Source organism: Erinaceus europaeus, chromosome 1, assembly GCF_950295315.1.
Source record: "Erinaceus europaeus chromosome 1, mEriEur2.1, whole genome shotgun sequence".
In the NCBI taxonomy this organism is placed as follows: Eukaryota; Metazoa; Chordata; class Mammalia; order Eulipotyphla; family Erinaceidae; genus Erinaceus; species Erinaceus europaeus.
The window spans coordinates 28,012,019-28,035,878 of record NC_080162.1 but is presented as its reverse complement, the minus strand read 5'-3'; the positions used below and the strand labels follow the sequence as shown (position 1 = coordinate 28,035,878).

The 23,860-nt window shown below is 39.0% G+C and overlaps 1 protein-coding gene across 3 annotated transcripts in view; it reads right to left on the bottom strand.

Annotated features, from left to right (window-relative positions):
* The window catches only part of KCNMA1 (potassium calcium-activated channel subfamily M alpha 1), a 638,320-nt gene that overhangs the window by 80,386 nt on the left and 534,074 nt on the right, over positions 1–23,860 (bottom strand). For all 3 annotated transcript variants that reach the window (XM_060170921.1, XM_060170943.1, XM_060170877.1), the window contains 3 exons: positions 11,435–11,558; positions 5,252–5,476; positions 963–1,155 (listed from right to left, as the gene is read on the bottom strand). In XM_060170921.1, the coding sequence (XP_060026904.1) occupies positions 963–1,155; positions 5,252–5,476; positions 11,435–11,558 (542 nt within the window). The remainder of the gene's footprint in view (positions 1–962; positions 1,156–5,251; positions 5,477–11,434; positions 11,559–23,860) is intronic.

Genomic DNA, 23,860 nt, shown 5'->3' with positions numbered 1-23,860 from the left:
GGTCTAGGTAGTATGATGGAGATAAGCTTTATCACATCAATAAGATGGTGTTTCATATACCAGTAGCTTTAGTTGTCATAAACTGTGTTCCCTGTATCTTATATCCCAGAATGACAGTTTTCAGGCCTCCATCAAATACACCCCAATGCCACCAACCCAGCAGCACACATATGACAATGATTCTGTCATTCATGATGAGCCTACACAGAGGTGTTACTCAGAAGAAAATGTTTCATATCCTATTCTGCCAAAACCCTGATTATAAAGGTTGTTCATTACAGGACTTTTGCTGTGTTGCTTCTCTCCAACTCCTAGATGTCATCTTAACTTATAAGCATCTGCTCAGGACCCCAGAGAAAATGAGAGGGGAGATGGGGGAAGCAGAGAAGGCAGGTGTGCATCATTTAACGCTGTCAAGCCTTCTATAGAGAATAGGTGGGCTGATCAGTGTCACCCTTTGCTAAATGACTTTTAGTGCTCATACAGTCCCCAGTCTCCAGAGAACACCACCCCTTGATCAGAATATTACAATGCAATATCCTCATGCAGCTGCAACAATGAATGGCAAGGTTTGATACCCTCACTCCAGCTCAATGGCAAAAACATTTACTGGAAAAAAACATTAGGAATTGTTCACTGAGCATCTTTTCAGTGACTAGCATTTAGCTGGTGACCTTGGTCATAAAGGCACTATTTGGGAAAGCTGGGGAACTGAGGTGGCAATTTCAAGACTGGCTTCTTCTCTGGGAAGGTAGCCTATTTTGTGGTGGGGATGCTCAGCCTCAAGCCAGGATAGCAAGAAAAGGCAGCAGATGTCCCTTTGAAAGCCATCACAGCAACCACAGGTTTCACTGCCAGGCAGGATGATGTGAGCCTCTTTGAATTACAGAATGAAGGATAACCCTCTTGCCAGCCCCTGTCCCCTGTAGGCAAAGTAGAGAAGTATTACAGGCTGTCCTTACCTTGGGAATTAGCCTGCAAGACCCCGATGCTGTCATCAAACTGCATAGATTTGATGTTGAGTGACGCCAAGATGCATTCCTTGTCCTGCAGCGAAGTATCATCAATATTATTCTGATTGGCTGACAGGATAACGCACATGTCACAGAGGTTGATGTTGACGGCCCTTAAATCAGCCCGACTTAATGGCGTACCCTTTGGCATAGAGGAAAGAGAGAGAGGGGAAAAAAGGAGAAGCAAGTGAGACTGAGGGTCAAGAGGGAAAAAGGAAAAAATAAAAACAAATTAAAGATTGAGCAGGAGCTCTGGGAAATTCTTTAACAAGTATCTTTTTTATGCCTTGACATTAAGCTGGCCTAACTACATTCAAGGGAATAGGAGCTGTGTGCTAATCTAAAGGGTAGTCAGTGCTGATGGCAGCATTTTAGGCTTTCTCTCAATACTCAATCAAGCTATTACTAACAAACGAGGGAGAGGAATAATGCCAGGGTCCTACATCTTCTTCCTGCCTGGAAATTGTCTTGATTTAAGTAACTGTCCTGTGGCAACTCTGGCTTTCAGAATGTAACAAGGGGGTGGGTATCAAATGCCTGTTTATTTAATAGTAGATCACTTCCGTCTCAGGCAAAAGACAACAGCTCCAGCTAGAATTGCCAATGCAGCCAACCAATGGGAAATAGTCACTGAGCATGGTGTGATGAGAAGGGGCTGAAAGCTCTGCTCAATTTGGAAGATGTAGGAGGGAGTACAAGTAATATGAGTCTTGCAAAGGGGAGACATAAAGAAGTCAAAATTGAGGCCATATAGTTCTACTGCAAATTTTTAGCAATGAAAAACAAAAAAAGCAAAGAAATGACCTAATTGTCAACAGTATAGGAATGCTCAAATTGAATATATATACAAATGAAATCTGTGCAGCAAATAAAAGAGACTGAAACAGCTCTGTCTCTTTCTGTAAGCACTGCCTTGAAAGAATCTCTAAGAGAGAGGGGTAAGTGAGAGAAAAGAGTTCTAAACAATTTAAAAAGTACAGTTTTATTTGTAACCAGAAACCTACAAAATAAAACTGTATTTTTACAAATGTACTTATAAATGTATTTATAAATGTATGTATATTCAGTGGAAAGTTCAGGAAAAATACGCACTAAACTAATAACAGTAATTACCTCTGGGGAGGGAAAAACATCGGGGTGAATGGAAAAGTTTGTTTTTAACTTTACATACTTCTGTGTTGTTTGAATATTTTATAACAAGAACATATTTGTATATTAGTGGTATAATTAAAAATAAATAAGCCACTAAATAGATTTGTTTTGTAAAATTGCATAAGAACAGTAAAAAGGGAAAAACCCAGAACATGGAAGTAACTGACAGAGAAACCAGAGATGCAAACACAGGTAAAATACAAGGGTTTGTGTTGGAGGAGAGAGATGTGACCTCCACATGCTGTGTCATCTGGAGAGACACAGAGAAACTAGTCAGGCCATTCCAGGACACAACTCTCTGAGGGTCATGTTGCATCACTTAGGAGTTCACATCCAGCCATCAGCCTCCTTGCCCTGTCTGCTTGGAAAATAGGGATTTGAACCTGCATGGAGACTTGAGTTGGTTAGAGTTCACTACATAGAGAGTGTGCCAGCTGTCATATGTCTTTGGATTGCTTCCTCTCTTTACTGAAGATGAAGACGGTTTCTTCTCTTTACTGAGAAGAAAGGCCTAGGATAGAGAAATCAAAATCATCAACCTTTTCTTATGACACAGTACCAGTTTTAATTCTATTTTTAATTCCTACAAAACAACCACAAAATAGAATGATGGAAGGAGAGGCATTTAATGCCATAGGTCTGGAAAGTTGTGAACTCCAGACTCTGAAATAATATATTTTGAAGAAAAAAAAATCTCTCTTTTGTGGGATCTCTTGAAACAATGTAAGTCTGAGTTCGTGAATCATTTTGTCAGTTCATAAGCCTCAAATGCCTACATTTATATTCTTTTACTCTTCATCTTGTAGATAATCCAGCAGTAATTGTGATATAAGAGGATGTTTGCACAGTTATATATACATGATTTCAAAACCTAACAAACACAACTGACTGTTTCTCTCTGGGTTGTTCCTACATGAAGGGCACTACTTAGATAATGAAATATGTGAAGACACAGGTGCAAGTTCATTCTGTACAAGTATGTTATGTTTGAGTGGGTTAAATTTAGGAGAAATGAAAAAGAAGCTGAAATAGGAATGCTCATTCATATGTGTGCAGTAACATGAGTGGATGTGGATGGGTCACAGAGGCAGAAACATACTCAATACGCAATACAGCCTCACATATCCCAGAAAAAAAGTGAGTTCTTTACAAAGTACTCCTAGGTTCCTGTCCAACTATTCACAGAGCGCCATGTTGCGGAGCACAAGAAGAAAGATAATCAGGGAAAATATAGAATCAAATCTATTCAGAATTTTTAATTTGTTTGTAAATATATATGTGTATATAAACGTCTATGACTATTCACTTTTAAGCAGATGACTGTTTTTAAATACATAGATTTATGGAGTCATAGAGATATTGGTCCAGAACCCCAAAATATAACTGTCTAAATTTTCCCATTCATTTATATATCACATATATATCATACCAGCCCAATAGAGACTACTATGGGATATTACTTGTGGGTTGATTTGTATGCATTCTCCATTGAATTATATATATATATATATATATATATATATATATATATATATATTCCCCCCTCCAGGGTTATTGCTGGGCTCAGTGCCTGCACCACGAATCCACCGCTCCTGGAGGCCATTTTTTTCCCCCTTTTGTTGCCCTTGTTGTAGCTTCATTGTGGTTATTATTATTGCCCTTGTTGACGCAATTCGTTGTTGGATAGGACAGAGAGAAATGGAGAGAGGAGGGGAAGACAGAGAAGGGGAGAAAGATAGACACCTGCAGACCTGCTTCACCGCCTGTGAAGCGACTCCCCTGCAGGTGGGGAGCCGGGGGCTCGAACCGGGATCCTTAAGCCGGTCCCTGCGCTTTGCGCCACATGCGCTTAACCCACTGCGCCACCGCCCGACCCCCTGAATTATACTTTTTAACACCTATTTTCTATTTCTGGAGTTCTGAAAAATGTTATTAGATATAATGAAATTGAATTTCAGAAGAGTCAAAAGGACTCAGACTTTCTGGAATGCAGCATCAAACCAACATCCTCAGTGTTAAAGATATGGCCTTCCAAGAAAAATGCTTGGAGGTCAAGCATAGGTTTTTAATATAGAGAACTATGTCACTGTTGAAGTGAAGACTTTAATAATCAAAAATATGTTTTCATGGGGAAAAATATATATGTTTGCTTATTTATTTATTTTTTAACCAGAGCACTGATCAGCTCTGGCTTATGGTGGTGTAGGGGACTGAACCTGGGACTGTGGAGCCTCAGGTATGACAGTCTGTTTGCATAACCATTATGCTATCTACCCCCGCCCTTTGGAAAATATATTACATACATGACTCACAAATCATGTATTCTGCATGCTTATACTAAATTGTGAGGTCATAAATTATTCATTCTAGATTTGGGACTTCGTGTTTTGTAACCAAGTTATCACATGTACAGGGCCATATATACACAAACCCATTAAAACACTGCTGTAGGGGGCAGGTGGTGGCACACCTGGTTAAGTGCACATAGTATAGTGCACAAGGACCTGTATGTGTACCTTATTCCTATAGGGGGAAAGCTTCACAAGTGGTGAAGTAGAGCTATAGGTCTCTATCTATCAATCTCCCTCTCAATTTTTGTATCAAGTAATAAATTAAAAAAGCACTGCTGAAGTAATAAAGAGAGGAAGGAATCAGAAAGTAGAAGTGGTTATTATAGAAAGAACACTGTTAAACCCATTTAATTAAAAAAAACAGAATGTAGTACAGTTCAGATTTCCTCAGGCACTAGTAGTATCATAAACTCTGTGAAAACATCATAGTACCACAAAGCACTAGCTTTTATGAAAACAGAAAAAAGTATAGGTACTGATATGGTTAATGTATTGGCTATCAGTTAACTTTTATGCTTGAGAAGTGACTGAACATGGATGAAAATTTCTTCTAATATGGTTCCCCAAAGTTTGGACTTTCCTAGACAGGACATAAGAAAAGGAGACCTCAGGTTCCCAACCAGATAAAGGAGCAGAGGCATGATAAAAGTCACAATTATTATATACTTGGGACTTTCTTTTGTGAATGAAAATAATAATAATAAAAAAGCATCAACAATGTGACCTTGGACTTACAGGCAATATGGACACTTTGGGGAAGTTATGAAGTGTCTCCCATTCCCGCTTGAGATATTCAATGGAGCCCACGAATACAATGTGCTTGAGCTCATGGTAATGGAAGTTGCTGGCACGGAGTGGCATCACCAGGTTCCGGAGACCAATCAGGGCTGAGCTGACATCTCCAAAGATGCAGACCACAACGTGGCCACTCAGGACAGTCATAGCGGCTTCACTTCGAGTCTGCGACAGGGAAAAATGTGCAGGCATTGGAGAGAAGACCTCATGCGGTTGTGATAAAGACTGAAAAGTCATTTGTGTAAATGATCAGATAAACATCTGTTGAATTCTTTGTATAAGCTATTATATGTTCTTATTTCTATTCCACTGGTGATATATGTTTACATATATTTGTTATTCCAATGTAATATGTACACACATACTCCAATTGTGAGTGCATAATTTGAATGTGTGTATACTTTGTATGCATGTATTACTTTGGTGTACTGAATATATGTGAACACATATCAGCATACATCACTATTTTTGACAAAATATTTACAAAGAAATGCCATTCATATATATGAGGAGAAGACTTTTCATGGTGGCTTTCAGAAGAGAGAATAAAGAGGAGACCTAGACTCACATTATTTATAAATATAGTTTGCAATAAATTGCTGATTAAATAAGCTGCCTTTTTTCTGGTTTTCTTGCTGAAATTATGACAGAATGTTAAGTCTTATGTTAGTCCCACCTCAAAAGATTAGCATTTTCACTTTAAGACTCACAATGTGATGTCACAGTACATCAAGTCATTGGTATGTAGAACATGATAACCTAATCCAGGGGCTGGAAAATTATGTTCTACAGAACAAATCTAGTCTACCATCTGCTTTTGTATGACCTGAGAGTAAAGACTTTTCTTTATATTTTGCAATGGGTGAAAAAACTAAAAAAAACGATACTTTATTTACATATGAAAAATATCATATAAATCGATTTAGATAGAGATGTATTATATCTAGATTCATATATATTAAAATCATAGAGGGAGTCGGGCTGTAGCGCAGCGGGTTAAGCGCAGGTGGCACAAAGCACAAGGACTGGCATAAGGATCCCGGTTTGAACCCAGCTCCCCACCTGCAGGGGAGTCGCTTCACAAGCGGTGAAGCAGGTCTGCAGGTGTCTTTCTCTCCTCCTCTCTGTCTTCCCCTCCTCTCTCCATTTCTCTCTGTCCTATCCAACAACGACAACAATAATAACTACAACAATAAAACAACAAGGGCAACAAAAGAGAATAAATAAATAAAATAAACATTTAAAAAAATCATAGAAAACTTAAATTGCAATATTTTTTAAATTTTGATTTATAAAAAATAAATATTGACCCCCCCAGTCCCCACCTGCAGGGGGAAAGCTTCATGAGTGGTAAAGCAGGGCTGCAGGTGTCTCTCTGTCTCTCTCCCCCTCTGTCACCCACTTCCCTCTCCATTTCTGGCTGTCTCTATCTATAAATAAAGATTAAAAAAAAAAGAAAAGAAAGAAAGAAACACTGACAAAAACTATAGGATAAGAGAGGTACAACTCTACACAATTCACACCACCAGAACTCTCTGTATCCCATCCCCTCCCCTGATAGTTTTCCTATTCTTTATCCCTCTGGAGTATGTCCCCAGGGTCATTATGGGTGGAGAAGGTGGGAGGTCTGGCTTCTGTAATTGCTTCCCGCTGAACAAGCTTATTCACTAGGTATAGCCCATAGCTGCTTTTTTTACTACGGTGGCAATTAATTAATTGTAATGGATACTATGTGACCAGAAAATCCAAAAATATTCATTATTTAACTGTTAAAAGAAAAAGTTCTGACAACTGTTCCCTGCTCCTGAGGCTTCTTAAGTCATGACTAGAATGGTCCATCCTATATACCTCATCAAAGGAAAATTCTCAAATAACCATTAAGTAAATGACTATAGAGATAGATCAGTGAAAGTAACAAAACCATGTCTTTCCCCAACTGCAGACCTGCATCTATAAAGGAAACGAGTGAAAGAGTAAACACCACCCCAGTTAGAAAACTCAAACTTCCCTGGAAATGCAGATACTATACCCCAACAACCATGTAGCTCACTGTATTAGTGAAGAGAAAATGAAAAGACAGTAGTGTGGGCCTTTTCCTATGTCTCTTTCTGGTCTAATACCTCTTCCTTTGCTTCCTTTTTCCCTGTCCATCCACTGCATGCCTGAGTGTCCCCCTATGACTTATAATGCTTTGGGGGAGGCATGTAAATGTTCAGTGCACATATCAAATGCTGCTCAATTTAATCCCTAGAATTGATCCATGTATTGATTACTTAAATGCCAATATTGTAATTCAGGACAATGTCAGGGTTATTACAGTAACCCCCAAGGAAAAGAAGCTAGCTTTCATTCCCTGATAGAATAAAGTAGGTATTGTCACTAATATTGGTTTCCCAGTGCAATAATGCAGTGGTACCTACATAGGGACTTTAAGAAATGCCTTTTAAACTATAACCAAGGAGGGTCCAGTGGCAGTAACATATCATATTGTCACCCTTTGGTGAAGACGTGGAGTTGGTTACCTTGGTGATACAGAAGTGTGAGTGCTTGGGTGCCACCAGCAGGAGGTCAACCAATCTATATTATGTTAGGATAGGGTTCCTTATTATTTTTAATTAGCCAGGCTGTCTGAGAGACTCTTTTTTTTCCAATAAACTTAAAGAATGAAAATGGGGACCATCATAAGAATTCTAAATATAGAGTAGGCAGATGGGAAAGCATATGTTAATAGAATGGTCTAAGCATAACAACTCACAGTAGGAACATAGATCTGGCAACCAAAACACCAATTCATAGATCAGCTCCAGTAATATCACCTGGAGAACCTTGCAAAGATCCCAGTTGTTGAGTCTCAGCCCCATAGAGTCTGATTCTTCTAGGTTTAAGACCTGCCAGATAACTACTCATGTGAGCATCTTGGATTTCCCATGTATCCTTCAAAGTTTAACACAAGTTCAACCTTAGTGACCTTAAAATTCTTCTAAGGGTAACCTACTTGTATGCAATAAAACTTCCCTGGTCATTAAAGTACAGATTAGTCTTTCTCCCTAGATTTAAAAAGCACTTTGTGCCTTATACTTAATTTTCAATATATTGTTTAGGTATTGCATTTCATATCATCTCTCTAATCAGGTGGTTATTTCCTCGTGATTGAAGCATCTCATAAGCTCTAACTCCCAAAACAGTAAGTGTCCTGTACCTAGTTGGTTCGCACAATCTTAACATAGCTCCACATCGCTGACTCTTGAGCCTTATCCTCTGCTACAATGTTATTCCAAAGACAGCTTCTTGAGTCACCTGCTCTAAATAGCATCTCTGAGTTCCTTTCATTATCTTTTTTTTCTTATTCTAACCAGAACACTGCTAATCCCTGGCTTATTATGGTGCTGGAGATTGAAGTTGGAGCATCAGATCCTCAAGCATGGAAGGTTTTTGTATCACCATTATGTTATCTCACCAACTCTCAGTCCCTTCCTATATGACCCTGCTTTTTTCATAGCAATTTATTAATATTTGAACTATTAATACACATGCATTTATCTGCCTTCGGAGGGTCTTCTTTATGTCTGAATTAGAACACAAGCTCTATGAGAGCAGTCAATGACAGATTATAGCTCTGGTAATAAAAGCTAAGCGCTGTACATTATGGTCTTGTTAAATATGTTTTTTAATGTCCCAGGAAATATCTCAGTTGATAGAGCACAAAATCTACATGCCTGAGGCTTCTGGCTGAATCTCCAATTCCACATTCCACATATTCTATCAATGGATGGTACTCTGGTCTCTTTATCTCTTTCTCCCCCCCCCCCCATATGAATCTCTCTATCTCATATGAAGCAAATAAAGTACATTAAAATGAGTGTTTTGTTAAGCAATGTTACATTTCAGAAGAAATAAGTAATAATTTGTCTCCAAAAATTATTTCATGACAGTGGAGGACACTGACTGATTATCAGTTATCCATACAGTCCTCAGGAACATCTAGGGAAGCCATTAAAACTATCAGGGTTATGACACCCATCTTTGACTGCCACAGTCAAATAACTACAGGCTGGGTTCAAATTAAAAGAGCAAAAAAAAAAAAAAAAGCAGTCCTTGCAAACTTATAATGCAATACTTAGAGTAGAATTGTGATTAGAAGAAAACAAAAAATGCAATCCTGGAAGTTGGGAGATGACTGCTATTTGAAAACATGATTTTCTACACTTTTGTCGGCAACATTCACACCTCTTAAGACAGCTCCCAGCAGAATGCTCTATCTACTCTTAATGCTCAATTATAACCAAATTGAGAAAACACACACACACACACACACACACACACACACACACACTCACACTGTCAATAACTATGGGGAAAGTCTTGTGGATTAAAGTACAAACCCATTCTGGGGAATTGGACCAATTATTTCTTAGGAAGGGTGGACATGATGACAGAAATGACAGTATCCTTTCAGTTTACATAAAGGATCAGGCCATGGCAACATGAAGGTTACAGGTGACACAGAGAGAGAACCCTTCCATCTGACCATCCCGGCTATTAATCCATTTTTCATGGATTTGTAGGACAATGATCTGTAGGGAAGCTGCTGTATGCACTAAAACCTAAAGCTGGTAATAGGACATAACCAAAGAGTAGAATGGTTATCTCTGCTGACATTCCTGACATAGCTTAAAAGTTCATTTAGAGCTACTGAGATAAGTTAACTAAGAAATCGAACTCCAAGCTTCCACCCTCCTCCAGATGAATCCATGGTCTATCACTGTCAATATCAGCAAAGGAATTCTGCCTGAATGCAGCATCTGCTAAGAAAAAACATAAATGTGCAAGGCCATTACCAAAGAATATAAGAAACTGTAATACACAAGTTGAAACACAAGAATTTATTCATGTAATTTCATAATAATAATAACAGATTACTGAATCACATGTTGGATTTTAATATTTATCAAACCATTGACCTAGCATCATTATCATCTCATCTTCTGGTAGATAAGAGTAGAAACTCAAAGAGGGGGGATGGTGGTGGTAAGCCTGGTTGAGTGCACTTATTACAGTGTGCAAGGACCCAGGTTTAAGCCCTTGGTCCTACCTGAGGTGTAAAGTTTGCAAGTGGTGAAACAGTGTTGCAAGTGTCTCTCTGTCTCTCTCCCTCTCTAAACCCCTCTTCACTCTTGATTTCTGGCTGTCTCTAACCAATAAATAAATGATAGTAAAAAGGAAAGAAAGTTAAAAAAGAGAAAGAAACTCAAAGAGGTGAAGTGACTTGCCCAAGTCCATGCAGCTGATAAATGGCATAGGCAGCCTCTGATCCCAGAGCTACTTCCACAGTATTAAGATGCCTTGGTAGTTATATTCAGCACATGATCACTCTCCATTGTAATAAGTTAATGAATATTCGGAGGGCCCAGATGGTAGGTCACCCCATAGTGTGTACATATTACCATTTACAGGGATCTGGGTTCAGGCTCTGTCCCCATCTTCAGGGAAGAAGTTTCACAAATAATGCAGTGCTACAGTTGTCTCTCTTTGTCTTGGTTTCTTTCTGTCTCCCTTTGACTATCACCCACTATCAACAAATGGTTGTTAGTAACATGGAGTCATATAGGAACAGATTCTCCAATAATGCTGGTGGAAAAATAAATAAATAGTCATATTAAAGTTCTATTCTTGGTTCAAGTACTGATGAGGATTCTAGATACTTTCATATGTGCCCCAAATTTCTTTATTTGTTGCTATACCAGGCATTATACACATGCAATTCCATTGTTTCCAGGCAGTCTTGGTCTTTTCATTCTTTAAATTTCAGAATGTGTGTGCGTATGTGCGTGTACGTGTGTGTACGTGCATATATATGGATAGATGGAGAGACAGGGAATGTGGCAGAGATATCACAGTGCTACTCTAACATCCTTGGTGCTCCTGAGTGGTTCCTCAATGCATGATAAGGCATATGTCCTACTGGATGAGCTATCTGCTGGTCATGTGCTCCAAATTTCAATTGTTCAAAACAAGAGGTCCAGGGAATGTATCATCCCATCATCTAATTAGGTAAACTTTCTTCCTAGTAAATAGAGTTTAGGACAAAAGTATATAGCATCAACTCCATACTCCATCACTCACCAGGATGACTTTTTCTATCTCCTTGGGTGCACACCAGTGAAACATCCCAGTAGAGTCATACTTTTTCACATTGGAGTCCATGTTGTCAATCTGATCATTGCCAGGAATTAACAAGGGGTCATGCCTAGAGGGGAAAGGAAAGGAAAATCTAAGTAGAGAAGCTGATAAATTATAAATGTAATAGAAAGTGTCCCCCCTGAGTTACACCTCAGAGGAGATAAGACATGCAGAGGAGGTGATTGTCACTGAAGGCTATTGTTTGCCTTGAAGAGTCCACTCTTTGAATGACAACTGCCCAAATTATAACCCACCTGGAAAATGCAGTTGAACTTTGCTACGTAATAACTTCATGACTTCATGTTTCTCTCTTGTTCTCCTTTTTGTAAAATGGCTTTCACATTATTTTGTGGGTATAATCTCCATTTTATAGATAGCTCACCCTCTGCCTTTCAGACACACACACACACACACACACACACACACACACACACACACACACACACACACACACACACCCCAAAGGGTTGTTATTAGCATTGGCAATGAAGAGGAAGAAATAGGAATAGAGCCTCATGCTGACTGACTTGCATAACGATGGAAAGCCAATTACTCGTTCTTTCTGACTACAACTTCTGACGTGATGCTCTCCACAGTAAAAGCTTTAACAGGCTGCACTTTAAATATTTTAGCAATTTGCCCAATCAGATTTTGCTCTCCTCAGCTGAAGACCTTTAAAGATTCAGCAGCATGTCACTTCAGAGCAGATTGACTACCAAATGCCCACATCTGGAATACATGATTTCAATACTAAACAACGCCTTCTCTTCTTGCCTTGACAACTGTATTTGCACTAACTGCCCAATGATGGTCTCCCCTGTCCCCACCAGCACTCCCCCCACAACTGCAACAGTCTTTGGATGAGAGCCTCAAGATCAGATGCATCATAATAAACTTGCTTTTAATTCTCAGGGCTATAATCACCTTCTTTTCCCCTGTTTGCTGATAATAAAGATCCTTCTTTAGAGGCTTTGTTAGCATCTCACTGACAATCTTGAAGAATTATAATGGAATTGGGCAGGTTTTAGCAAATTTAAAATCTAAAACTTCTTGTATCTTGAGATATATTCATTGTCCAGATTCTATCTCTGACAGTGATGTTGTCTGTACCTAGGTTTGGGAAAGTTGTCTGTGTTTTCACAACAGTGACTATAAAGAATTAGCACTATGTTGTGGGCATAACTCATTATACTGAGAGTTGAAACTATCTTCTATGGATAATTATCAATTCCATTCAGAAGGCAAATAGGTTCAAATTCCAAATATTATGGTCAAGTATTTTGCCTTTTAAATGATCTATGCTAAGCATCAGAGGGTGACTTTGGTTTTTATCATTTCTTCCTCTGCAATTTCTCTGGTAATTCTCATTTACACATCCATAACACAAAGACAGAGATAGTATTTCCTCTTACATGGTCCACAAACCTAGAATTAAGCCTTCAGGATATTTACCATCCTACTTGCACTCCCCCTCCAATTAGATGGTAAAACTCTGACTGCATGTATTTATTCCTGACTATTTGTTTTTAGACTATACCAACTGACAAGTACCACATGAGCAAATCCTGCAAAACTCTATTCAATGAGTTTATTCTATTGCTATAGGAATTGTCATGTATGTTTTTAAAAAGAGAAGAAAAATAATCCACTTGGAATAGAATCTCAGTAGCTGGGGTGTTGGGTGGTCTTAAGGTGTCAGGCTACCATTCAAATACTGAACTTAATCAAACTTCTAAGGTTAAAAGACAGTTGCTGGGGCTAGAAAGTAGTTCACCCAACAGAGGATACATTTTATAATCTGTGAGGATGGGTTTGAATCTCCGACACTACCTTACAGCACTATGTGTGGCAGTTTCTAACAGAGGAGAGGTGCTGAGATGTTTCTCTTTTTATATCCTTCTCATCATTTCTCTCCTACCTCTCTGTTTCTGTTAGAAATTAAAAAACAAACAAATGAACAAACAAGGGCCAGCAAAATAGCTCATTTGGATAATGTGCTACTTTGCCAAGTAAGCAAAGCAATTGCCAAGTAAGCAATTGAGCCCAACCACCACCACACTGAAGGAAGCTTTGGTGCTGTGGTCTTTTTAACTTTCACTCTGTCTCATTTCTCTGTCTCTACTTAAAAAAAAGAAATAAATAAAAAGGAAAACAAACACAAAAGAGTCCATCAGGAATTGTATAATTGTACAGGTATAAAACCGTGGAGATCACAGGACCTGCATGCACCATGCAAGGGCACACAGGCATGAAGGAAAGACAGAAGGATGGAAAGATGGAATGAAGGGAGGAAGGAGAAAACAAACATTAATAAGAGATAATCAGAATTTGTGGTAAGAGCAAACTTTGAATGTCTTTTTTCCTTAAAGAATCTTTAGCATTTCAGACAGCTGCTATTGGGGACATGAAGGTAAGCAGAAGTCACCACAGAGTTTTGAGAGTTTTGAGAAAACGAACTGAATGAAATCTTGCCATTCCTCAAAGGACAAAGCTTTGTTGCATGAAGACTTTCATAAACTTGCTCTGAAGATCTAGATCCAAGTTCATATTCTCCTGCCCTGTTTATTGAAGAATGATCACAATAAAAAATAGAGGCTATTGTAATTAGTAAAACACAATCTGCAGTCAAAGAAAAGGCTATAATATAGTAAAAGAGAGAAAAATATCAGTCAATAATTGTGATACACTGTGGTGTTATAGCACAGTGACATACAATGTGAACACTAAGTAAGAACTTGTTAATTATCTGGTATTTGAGTAACATCAAAGAAAACTCCCTAGAAAAAAGTAAAAACTGATGTGTGAGTCCTGAAATATAAAACAATGTATCAGTATATTTTAGTTCTGATGCAACAGTAACTCTAAGGAACCATTTAGATAAATGGAGCCCATAAGAAAAGATCCAAAGAATAACACCCAAAGCAACAGTTATAAATGTTAGCCACAGGGCCTTTGTGCTCTAAGGATTAAAGCACAAAAATTGAAAGCCTGGTATTTAATTCATACTTTCTCTCTCTCTCTCTCTCTCTCTCTCTCTCTCTCTCTCTCTCCCTCTCCCTCTCCCTCTCCCTCTCCCTCTCCCTCTCTCCCTCTCCCTCTCTCCTTCTCCCTCTCCCTTTCTCCCTCTCTCCCCCTCCCCCTCCCCCTCTCCCTCTCCCTCTCTCTCTCTCTTTCTCCCTCATCCTCTCTTCCTCCCTTCCTCTGTCAAGTAGATCCTTCAAAAGAGTTTGTTTTTTTCCCAAAGGAAAGAAATAAAATAAATGTTAACCACAGAACTGTTTAACATGAAGTAGAGAAAATCAGTCCAGGCACACTGCTGTCTAAGACTGTAATGACAACTCAAAGATAGATTAAATTGACAGTGTTACTGATGAAAGCAGACTAGGAGCAAAAGCTGGAATTCAGACAGAACAAAAATCAGGTTTATGATTAAAAGAAGGTTATAAAACACTAAAAAATTCAAAAAATGAAGTAAGTTGTTTCTAAGGTTGTAGAGTTATTAATATTTGAGACATCCCAGGAAGTCTGGGTATATAGAGGGATTTAATCATAAATATCAGATAAGCTTAGAAAAAAAGGTTTCATACACTGTATTCTGTCACTGGGAAAAGAGGTAACTAGAAACATACTGAAAATATTGAGTCACTGCTGGATATCCAAAGGCTGAAGAGCACTGAGTAAGTGAAGAAAAGTTGTTGTTGGAGCAAAGATGGGAGATAAACATTAAAAACCAGTAACTTTGTAGTTCTTTCAAGGGCTAAAGCTGTTCTTCGTTCACTCATTTCCAATGTCTGAGAGAAAGCTTCCAACATGAATCATTCCACCAGCATGAAAGTCTATAACGACATTGAGCCATACAGGATAAATTTCTTTACCTGCAGTGATTTCAACTGCTTTATGCTGTCTTAAGCTGCAGAGATCCCTGACATAGGTAAAAAATGAAAAGTCAGTTATCCAGAGACTCTTACTTCTACCCTGAAGTTTGTGGAATCTGTATTAATAGAAGAAAGCCTAAATATTTGCCATGGAACATAATAACCAATGTTGCTAGGGTGAGGAGAGACCTACGAGGGGGATAAAGTCATCTGTTATACAAAGAAAGGAGTACTATCAGAAATGTGTCCTAATAATAACTACAACAATAAAACAACAAGGGCAACAAGAGGGAATAAGCGACTCCCCTGCAAGCCTGAACCAGGATCCTTACACCAATCCCTTCTGCTTTGTGCCACCTGTGCTTAACCTGCTGCGCTACCACCGGACTCCTGAGATTTCATCTTTAAGGAGGTGATTGAGTTAAGAGTCAGGGAGATAGCATAATGGATATGCAAACAGACTCTCATGCCTGAAGCTTCAAGGTCCCAGGTTCAATCCTATGCACCATCACCATACACCACAAACCAGAGCTGAGTAGTTCTCTGGTAAAGGAAAGAAGAGGAGAGGAGAGGGGAGGAGAGGGGAGGGGAGGGGAGGGGAGGAGAGGAGAGGGGAGGGGAGGGGAGGGGAGGGGAGGGGAGGGGAGGGGAGGGGAGGGGAGAGGGAATGTGATTCAGTTAAACTGAGGGCATTAATATGGGTCCTCATCAATATGAAGTATGGATTGACCTGTCAATACCCAAGTTCAGCGGGGAAGCAATTACAGATGCCAGACCTCCACCCTTCTGCACCCCATGATGATCATCGGTCCATACTCCTAGAGGGTTAAAGAATAGGAAAGCTATCAAGGGAGGGGACTGGATACGGAGTTCTGGTGGTGGGAATTGTGTGGAATTGTACCCCTCTTATCCTATGGCCTTGTCAATATTTCCATTTTATAAATAAAAATTTAAAAAGAGAGAGAGAAAAAGAAAATTTGGATACATATTTTTGGATAAAAATTTCTGAGTAATAGAGAGAAGTAGAAAGAACAGGAAAAGAAAGTCATCAACAAAGCAAGAAGACAGGCCTAGCACATACAAAGTTCAGAAGGCTTCCAAAGGAACCAACTCTATCGATACCTTGATTTCAGACATCTAGACTTGAGTTCAGTAACAAGATTTATTTCTGTTGTTTAATACACTAGGTCTAGGATTCCTTAGTAACAAAAGTCCTGGAAATTAATACAATACTGAATAGTCAGTAAATAAACAGATAAATAAATAAAATACTCCATGGCTCCTTGTCAGGACAAGGAATATTAAGATTGCCTCAATAATCAATTAGCAGTGGATGAGCTTTGACTATGTACCAGTCTCTGCAGGCTCCATTTAGAAAAACACACTTATATAACAATAAATAAGTTTCTGAATTAAAAATTTCATATCTATATTTGTTAAATCTCAGCTCACACCTCGAAGTCCACAGCTAGAAATTAAGTTTGCCTGATTTCAGAAAAGAACAAAAGAGCACTGTATTGAGGGTTTACAGAACAAGAAATGCCACTTGCTATCAATTAATCTCAGGAAGTGAACTAAATGGCCTGCTACAGCAAAAGAAAAAAAAAAATGCACACACACAAAAAAGCTTACCTTGAAGACAACTGCCTAGAGCAAAACCACAAATCCCCTTTCTAGAAAACCTGCTGTGAGGAAGCATTATATTTTAAAGAGCACAGTTACCCTTACAGGAAAACCAAACTTTTACTGAAGCAGTAGATTCAATGTGGGGACTTCAAAAATGTGCATTAAAGTATAAGTCGCCAACTCAACCAAAGTAAGTCGTGAAAAAGGTATTGGAAAATGGTTTTAAAATTGAGCTCTTCCCCCTGCTTCATTTTCAGGACCTTATTTCTCATCACATGATCAAAATTTTCATGTAATTATGAATATTTTCTTTAGTTGACAGTGACCCTGCTAATCTGGAGTTGACAAAACATGGGTGAATGTCTCATACTTCTGTAGACCTTAAATGCAAGCGGCAATTGCTGATTATATTGATCATGCACCATTGTAGAGAGAGCATGGCATCTCTGAGGATTCACAGCTTGTCTTCAAGAGTCTTCCTGAAGTTGTCCTCAATAGCTACAGAGGAAGATATATTTTTCTCTCCCTAGGAGTTCCTACCTACAGTAGGGAAATACTCTTTTGGAGATAATCATTTGCATGTCTGTCTCACTCATTAAAAAGGAATCTTTTAATTTTACACTTACATACTTTTCCATATAAACCATGACAGATGTCCAACTATCAAGAGGGGATGAAAATGTTACCTAGTGTCTGAACACAAGCTAATCAGTAGTGACTCAATCATTCTTTTTATGGAGACCAGAAGCATATGTTCCATGTGAGTCCATTTGCCTTTGATAGCTTAGCTTCTGATATCAGAAGAGATAGGGTATGTTCAGGACGGTATGGCCAGCCATAGACTTGATATATTATAACATTTGTCTTGGGAACAACCTCTAGCCTTACAATGATTATCCGTTTACAAAGATTATATTTTAAGTCGGTGCTAAGATCTGAAGGGAGACTCCAAAATATGTCTGTAGCAAATCAGGCTGCCTGGTGTGTGGCTGGAGCCAGTAACTATAACTGATCAGTAGGTAGGACTCTCATTTGATGGCCAATTATGATCAAGATGAAAATTGTTATCTAAGTACCTATTTAGTGCTCACTGACAAGTCTGAAAATTCATGTGAGGAGGCTCCCTCACCATAGCAAGCTTCAACCACTGCTTTAATTTGTGTAAGCGGTGGTTCTCAAAGTGCAGCCTCAGCATCTCATAAGAGTTTGAACAAAAAAATTGTGAGCCCACCTGTTCAATCAAGTTCTGCTTTAACAAGGCACTCTAGATGATTCTGATGCATACTGAAGTTAGAAACTTATTGTTATGTAGTTTTGCCCAGATGGAAAAACTATGAGAACTGAATCAATCTTACCAAATCTTACCAAAGTTAGCAAAGTTAACATGCACATTGGAAATCTCTGTTTATATTTAGGAAGGTCAAGACTATAGGGAAACAAAGTGAGAGGCCTACATGCAATATTTAAAGGACATACTTTGCCTCATCCCAATTCTAGATCGACAACTTCAGTGGAAAGTATAGGTGTAGTGGGAAAATCATGGACAGGTCCCCTACCATCTCCACACCCTCACCCCTGACTTCATTCCCTTGAAGGATTGAGTTAATACTTGATGAAGATTTCAAATATGGATAACAAATTAATGTCTATCTCTCAGTGACTACTATTTTTAGCATGGAACTAGCAACATAATCAGCAAATAAAAGTAAAAGGCAAATTAAGTTTCAGCTCTTATAAAATTCAGTAGTCATAACTGCTTTCTAGTAGCTGCTATCTCTTCTACACTAGAGAAGACAGACAATAAAGAATTTAATAATTATATCTTTATATGCAATATTCAAGGGTGTAAAGTGTGAGTGGGTATCTGTGTTGTCAGAAGAGGCTGGAGAAGGTTTCATATTCTCTCCTCCAAGGGCTCTTATTTGGAGTTTCAGAAAGATAAATAGTTCCAATGGGATTTGCCTCATCCTGAGGTATTCTTTTAATTCTGGGTGAATACTATTCTCTGTATGATAAAAAGGTTCTGATTTTTAAAACATTTTTATTAGTGATTTAATTTGATTTATGGGAAGGGGATAGATGGCATAATGGTTATGCAAAAAAGACTCTCATTCCTGAGACTCTGAAGTCCCAGATTAAATCCCCTACACCACCATAAGCCACAGATGATCTCTGGTAAAATAAATAAGATAATAGGGGTGTAATTCTATATAGTCCCCACCACCAGAATTCTGTGTCCCTACCTCATCCATTAGTTCTCCCAAGGTTACTGATATGGGTTGATTATCTATCTATCTATCTATCTATCTATCTATCTATCTATCTATATCTAACAAGGGTTCTGAATTTTAAGTCCTGATTTCTGCCTTAACTCTTCCCACAATGTCTCCATCCTCCTGTGCAATGATTGGTCATCTCTCATGTGACACAGCTGCCTACTGTTCCCAGACCCATCCAGACAGCCACCTATGGTGTCACCTGGAAAAAAATCTTTGGGTCAGGTTTTAGCCGCTCTATCAAAATTAGAGTCCCTTTCAATTTCCCACCATCTATCTACTTACATTCTCTTTTTTTCTTGTCTAACAAATACACACTCAAGCATTGCTGTCGCCTAACAAATCATCTCTTGCTAGGCAGTCCCCATTCTCAGAGTAAGAAAGAAATTACTAGCTTTATGTTTGGGAGTCAACCCAGGAGAACTGACAGGTTCTTTAGTCCAAGAAGCCAGTGGATAAGATGCTCATGAAACAAGAGGACAGGATAATGATCCTCTACAGAGTATGCAACTTGTCCAGGGACCTGTGTCAAATCAATGCACATTTTGATATGAGAAGATTCACTATTTCTCTTCTCAGTCCCATGGGGGCCTGTCATCTGCTATTCATTTGTGAATTAAGATTAAATTTACTTAGCTAAGCTGTCCTGACTTCCTTCTCCACTGTAACCAGTGAAAGAAATAGTGAGAGTGGCTTTCTGTTCCTACTTCTGACTGGGTTCTGGTCATTTTCCCATTTGCTACTACCAGACTCATTCAAAATGACAGTCCCAATGAAAAGATTGTATGAAAGGTAGGAGTCAAGAGAAAGGGAATGAGATTTAACAAGCCAATGATTTTATTTCATTTAATGATCAGTTAATGCCCGAGAGGATAATCTGTTTTCCTGAAGTCATATATCTCTTCTCATTGAGGGATTAAAAAAAAAAAGAACCTCTGATTTTCTGGGTCTCATGACATGAAGAACCTTGCATAGCAGAAAGCTTCACTGTTTTTGGTGTCTGTCAGTTATCCTTGCCAGTTTGGCTGGAGGCTCCCATTAAGAAAACTATCTACCCAAAGCCTTCAGTATAAATCCTTGTGGTTTGTGGTACTCTTACTGTTGAAGGCCTGACCACTCCATAAATAGGTGTAACATAGACATATTTCAGAAATGTCATGTGTTCTTCTTGGGAAGACTATGTGGTCCATTTCTAGTTCATCATTCTACAGAGGATTTGATTTGGTACCCAAATGACTGGAACTGGGTTTTGCCTTCCTTGCACCTAGCATAAGTGTCTGGAGAGCTCTGAAGGAAAGTTTTAATTCTTTTTCATTGATGCTCCCCAAACAAGTCATGGCACTTCCTCTTCATATGCCTGCAAAGGCTACCTGATCTTATGATAGGCTAAGACCTTCATGACTGGATACCAGGATATGCTATTTTTTTTTTTTTACCACAGATGCACAAATATTCTTCCATGGTCCAAGTACTATCCCAATTTCCTCCACTGAACAAAATAATATAGTTAAGAATGTGGATTCAGAAGCTAAACAATCTGGGCTAAATCTTCCTAAGAAAAATTAAGCTAAACATACTACACTCACTAGACTTTACATTTTTGGTGACCCATCTCATCTGTAAAGAGGAGGTAAGGAGCAATATCTAAGGGGGCTGGTCATTGGTGTACCTAGTTAAGCATACAGATTACCTAGTACAAGGACCAGGGTTTGAGCCCTCACTCCCCACCTGTAGACAGTCTGCTTAATGAGTGGTAAAGCAGGTCTTACAGTGTATATCTTTCTCTCCCTCTCTCTATCTCCATGTTCTCTCTCAATTTCTTTCTGTCCTAATAATGAAAAAATAAATAAAATAAAATAAAATAAAATAGAGAGAGAGAGAGAAAAGAGAATGGGGAAAATAGCAGCCAGGAATAGTGGATTTGTAGTGTTGGCACTAAGCCCTAGCCATAACCCTGGTGGCAAAACATACAAACAAAAAAAATCCAATTGTAAGCTAAACTAAGATTCAATGAATTCACAGGCATAATAATGCCTTTGAATAATGCCCATTACCCGACAAACAATGAACAAAGGGAGAGGACGTGGTTAGTACAAAATCTAATAGTACTGGGATAGGTTTTTGTTGGGCAACAAAAGGGAAAATAAATAAATATAAAAAAAACCTTTGCAAACTAGACTTTTTCCCAAATTATAGGTAAAGATAGTTCTCCGTGTTCTAACTGCCATGCTAACAGGTCACCAAGCTATCCCTACTCTATTTCCTTAAATGCTTCTCTGTCTCTTACACTAAATTGCAAGCATGTTGAAAATAGAAAATAACTCTAGTCTATCTTGCTTTAGATTTTCCACAACACCTTTCACAAAGTAGACTCTTAACAACATTTGCTGCATGAAAATATACTGGGGGGAGTCAGGCAGTAGTGCAGCAGGTTAGCAGCGCATGCGGCGCGAAGCACAAGGACCCGGGTAAGGATGCCAGTTCGAGCCCCAGGCTCCCCACCTGCAGGGGAGTAACTTCACAGGTGGCGAAGCAAGTCTGCAGGTGTCTATCTTTCTCTCCCCCTCACTGTCTCCCCCTCCTCTCTCCATTTCTCTCTGTCCTATCCAAGAACATCAATAACAACAACAACAATAACTACAACAATGAAACAAGGGCAACAAAAGGGAAAATAAATAAATATAAAAAAATTTTTAAAAAAAAGAAAAAGAAAATATATTGGGGAGAAGGGACAGACAGGCAGTTGAAATGCCATGACTGTATTGAAAGATTTAGTGAAAATCCTATGTGCTATTTACCCACTGGAGGAATATCCTCAGCATGGAATATACATTGATAAATGGAACTACTTGAAGATGGCTGTGGAATGAACTGCATAGGTCTGTAACCAGGGAAGGAGTTAAGGAGTCCATGAATCTGCTTCAGCTGCTCCCAAAATGGAGTCCAGCGTACTTTATTTTTTCTAGAGTGTCTCTAGAGGGCTTCCATTAGAATCTTCAGTGGGATCTGTGAGGCCCTCAAATGAAGAACTCTTGACTTAGCTTTTTAGAGGAAAAGTTGCCCTCTGAGGTCCTATAATGGAAACTAATACCACTATCCTTATAACCCACTAGGTAGGGGATAAGTGGGCAATGGATGCCTTGTGGTTTCAGTGGAAAACTATTAGAGACTGTCTAGAAAACGTGACTTTAAGGGAGAAACAAAAAGGGCAAATATCAGGGATTTGGGAATGTCCAGGACCTGTTCCTTTTGGGAGTGTAAGGCCAAGGTCATCTATCATGACATAGGAACCCCTGACTTGGTCCATGGATACTCTCCATTTGGCTCAGTCTTCAATGATGGTTGCTTTCTGTCAGGGTAATAAAAATAGATAAATAACTGCATCATAATCCAGACACACAAAACGAGGTTGTTCACCTCATGATTATACAGAGAGTTAGTAGTGTCACTTAAGAACCAGGGCAACCCCCGATACCAGAACAAAGAAAGATAGAAACCATTAGTGCAAAAATGCCAGTAGCATTTTATGCTGGCAGACAGTTTGCAAGGACTTCTCATGCAGGAGTCTATTTTATTTCCAGAAGCTACTGTGGTAAATTAAAGCCCATCCTAGTTCATTCTGACCTGTCTGATTTATTCCTCTCACTATCCACAGGCCACTAAAATTGTCCACATTCAGGAAGATTGAATCTGAAAAAAATTCACAAACTCATGTTAAAAAAAATAACAATAACAAATCTGATTAAGTCATTAGCTTCCTTTATGGACTATTGAGTCATAAGGAGTGAGGCTTGGGAGGCGGGAATTGGGACTCCTATTTTCTACAGCCTAGAAAGTGAGTGGTCGAGGCAGGGTAAATAGCATAATGGTTATGCATAGAGATTCTCATGCCTGAGGATCCAAAGTTTCACGTTCGATCCCTGCACAACCATAAGCCAGAGCTGATCAGAGCTCTGATAAAATTTTTTTTAAAAGTCAGTGCTTGAATAAATGGGGACTTGGAAAAGCCACAAAAATCCACCTGCCCCTCTCTTCTTTCTGTCAGTCATCTAAAGGAATGTAACAAAAATGGGCCCTGCCCACTTAGTTGTCAAAGCAATCTATTCAGATCAAACTTAACCGTCTATGGGTTCTTAACTGAAACAATGAAAGTTAAGGCAAATAAAGGGTACCCTGTCTTTGATCCCACATCCCTGAAGCATAAAAAATCATAAGGTTATGGAAGATTTTCTGGGACTTTCGGACTTGCCATGGAACAGTCAGAGACAGCTTGTGTGAGCTGTGCTGTGATGAAGATGATGAGGCTGTAGTGGTTGAAGAAGAGCAAACTGTGATAACAGCTGTGGCCAGAGAAGCAGTCTAAAATCACCAACACCAGAAACCTGAGTTCTGTAGCTTGGCAAGTTTCAACTCACTGCCTGACCCATGTTTAGAAATTCTGATGTACCATGGAACAGACAGCTCTAGCCCAGGATGACTGCTTCCCTCAGTCCCTCTCCGACAAGCAATGAAAGCAAGACCCACTTTGAAAATTCTCCCCCATCATGCAAACTGACATAGGCATGCTTTTCAAAAACCCACAGCCAATCTGT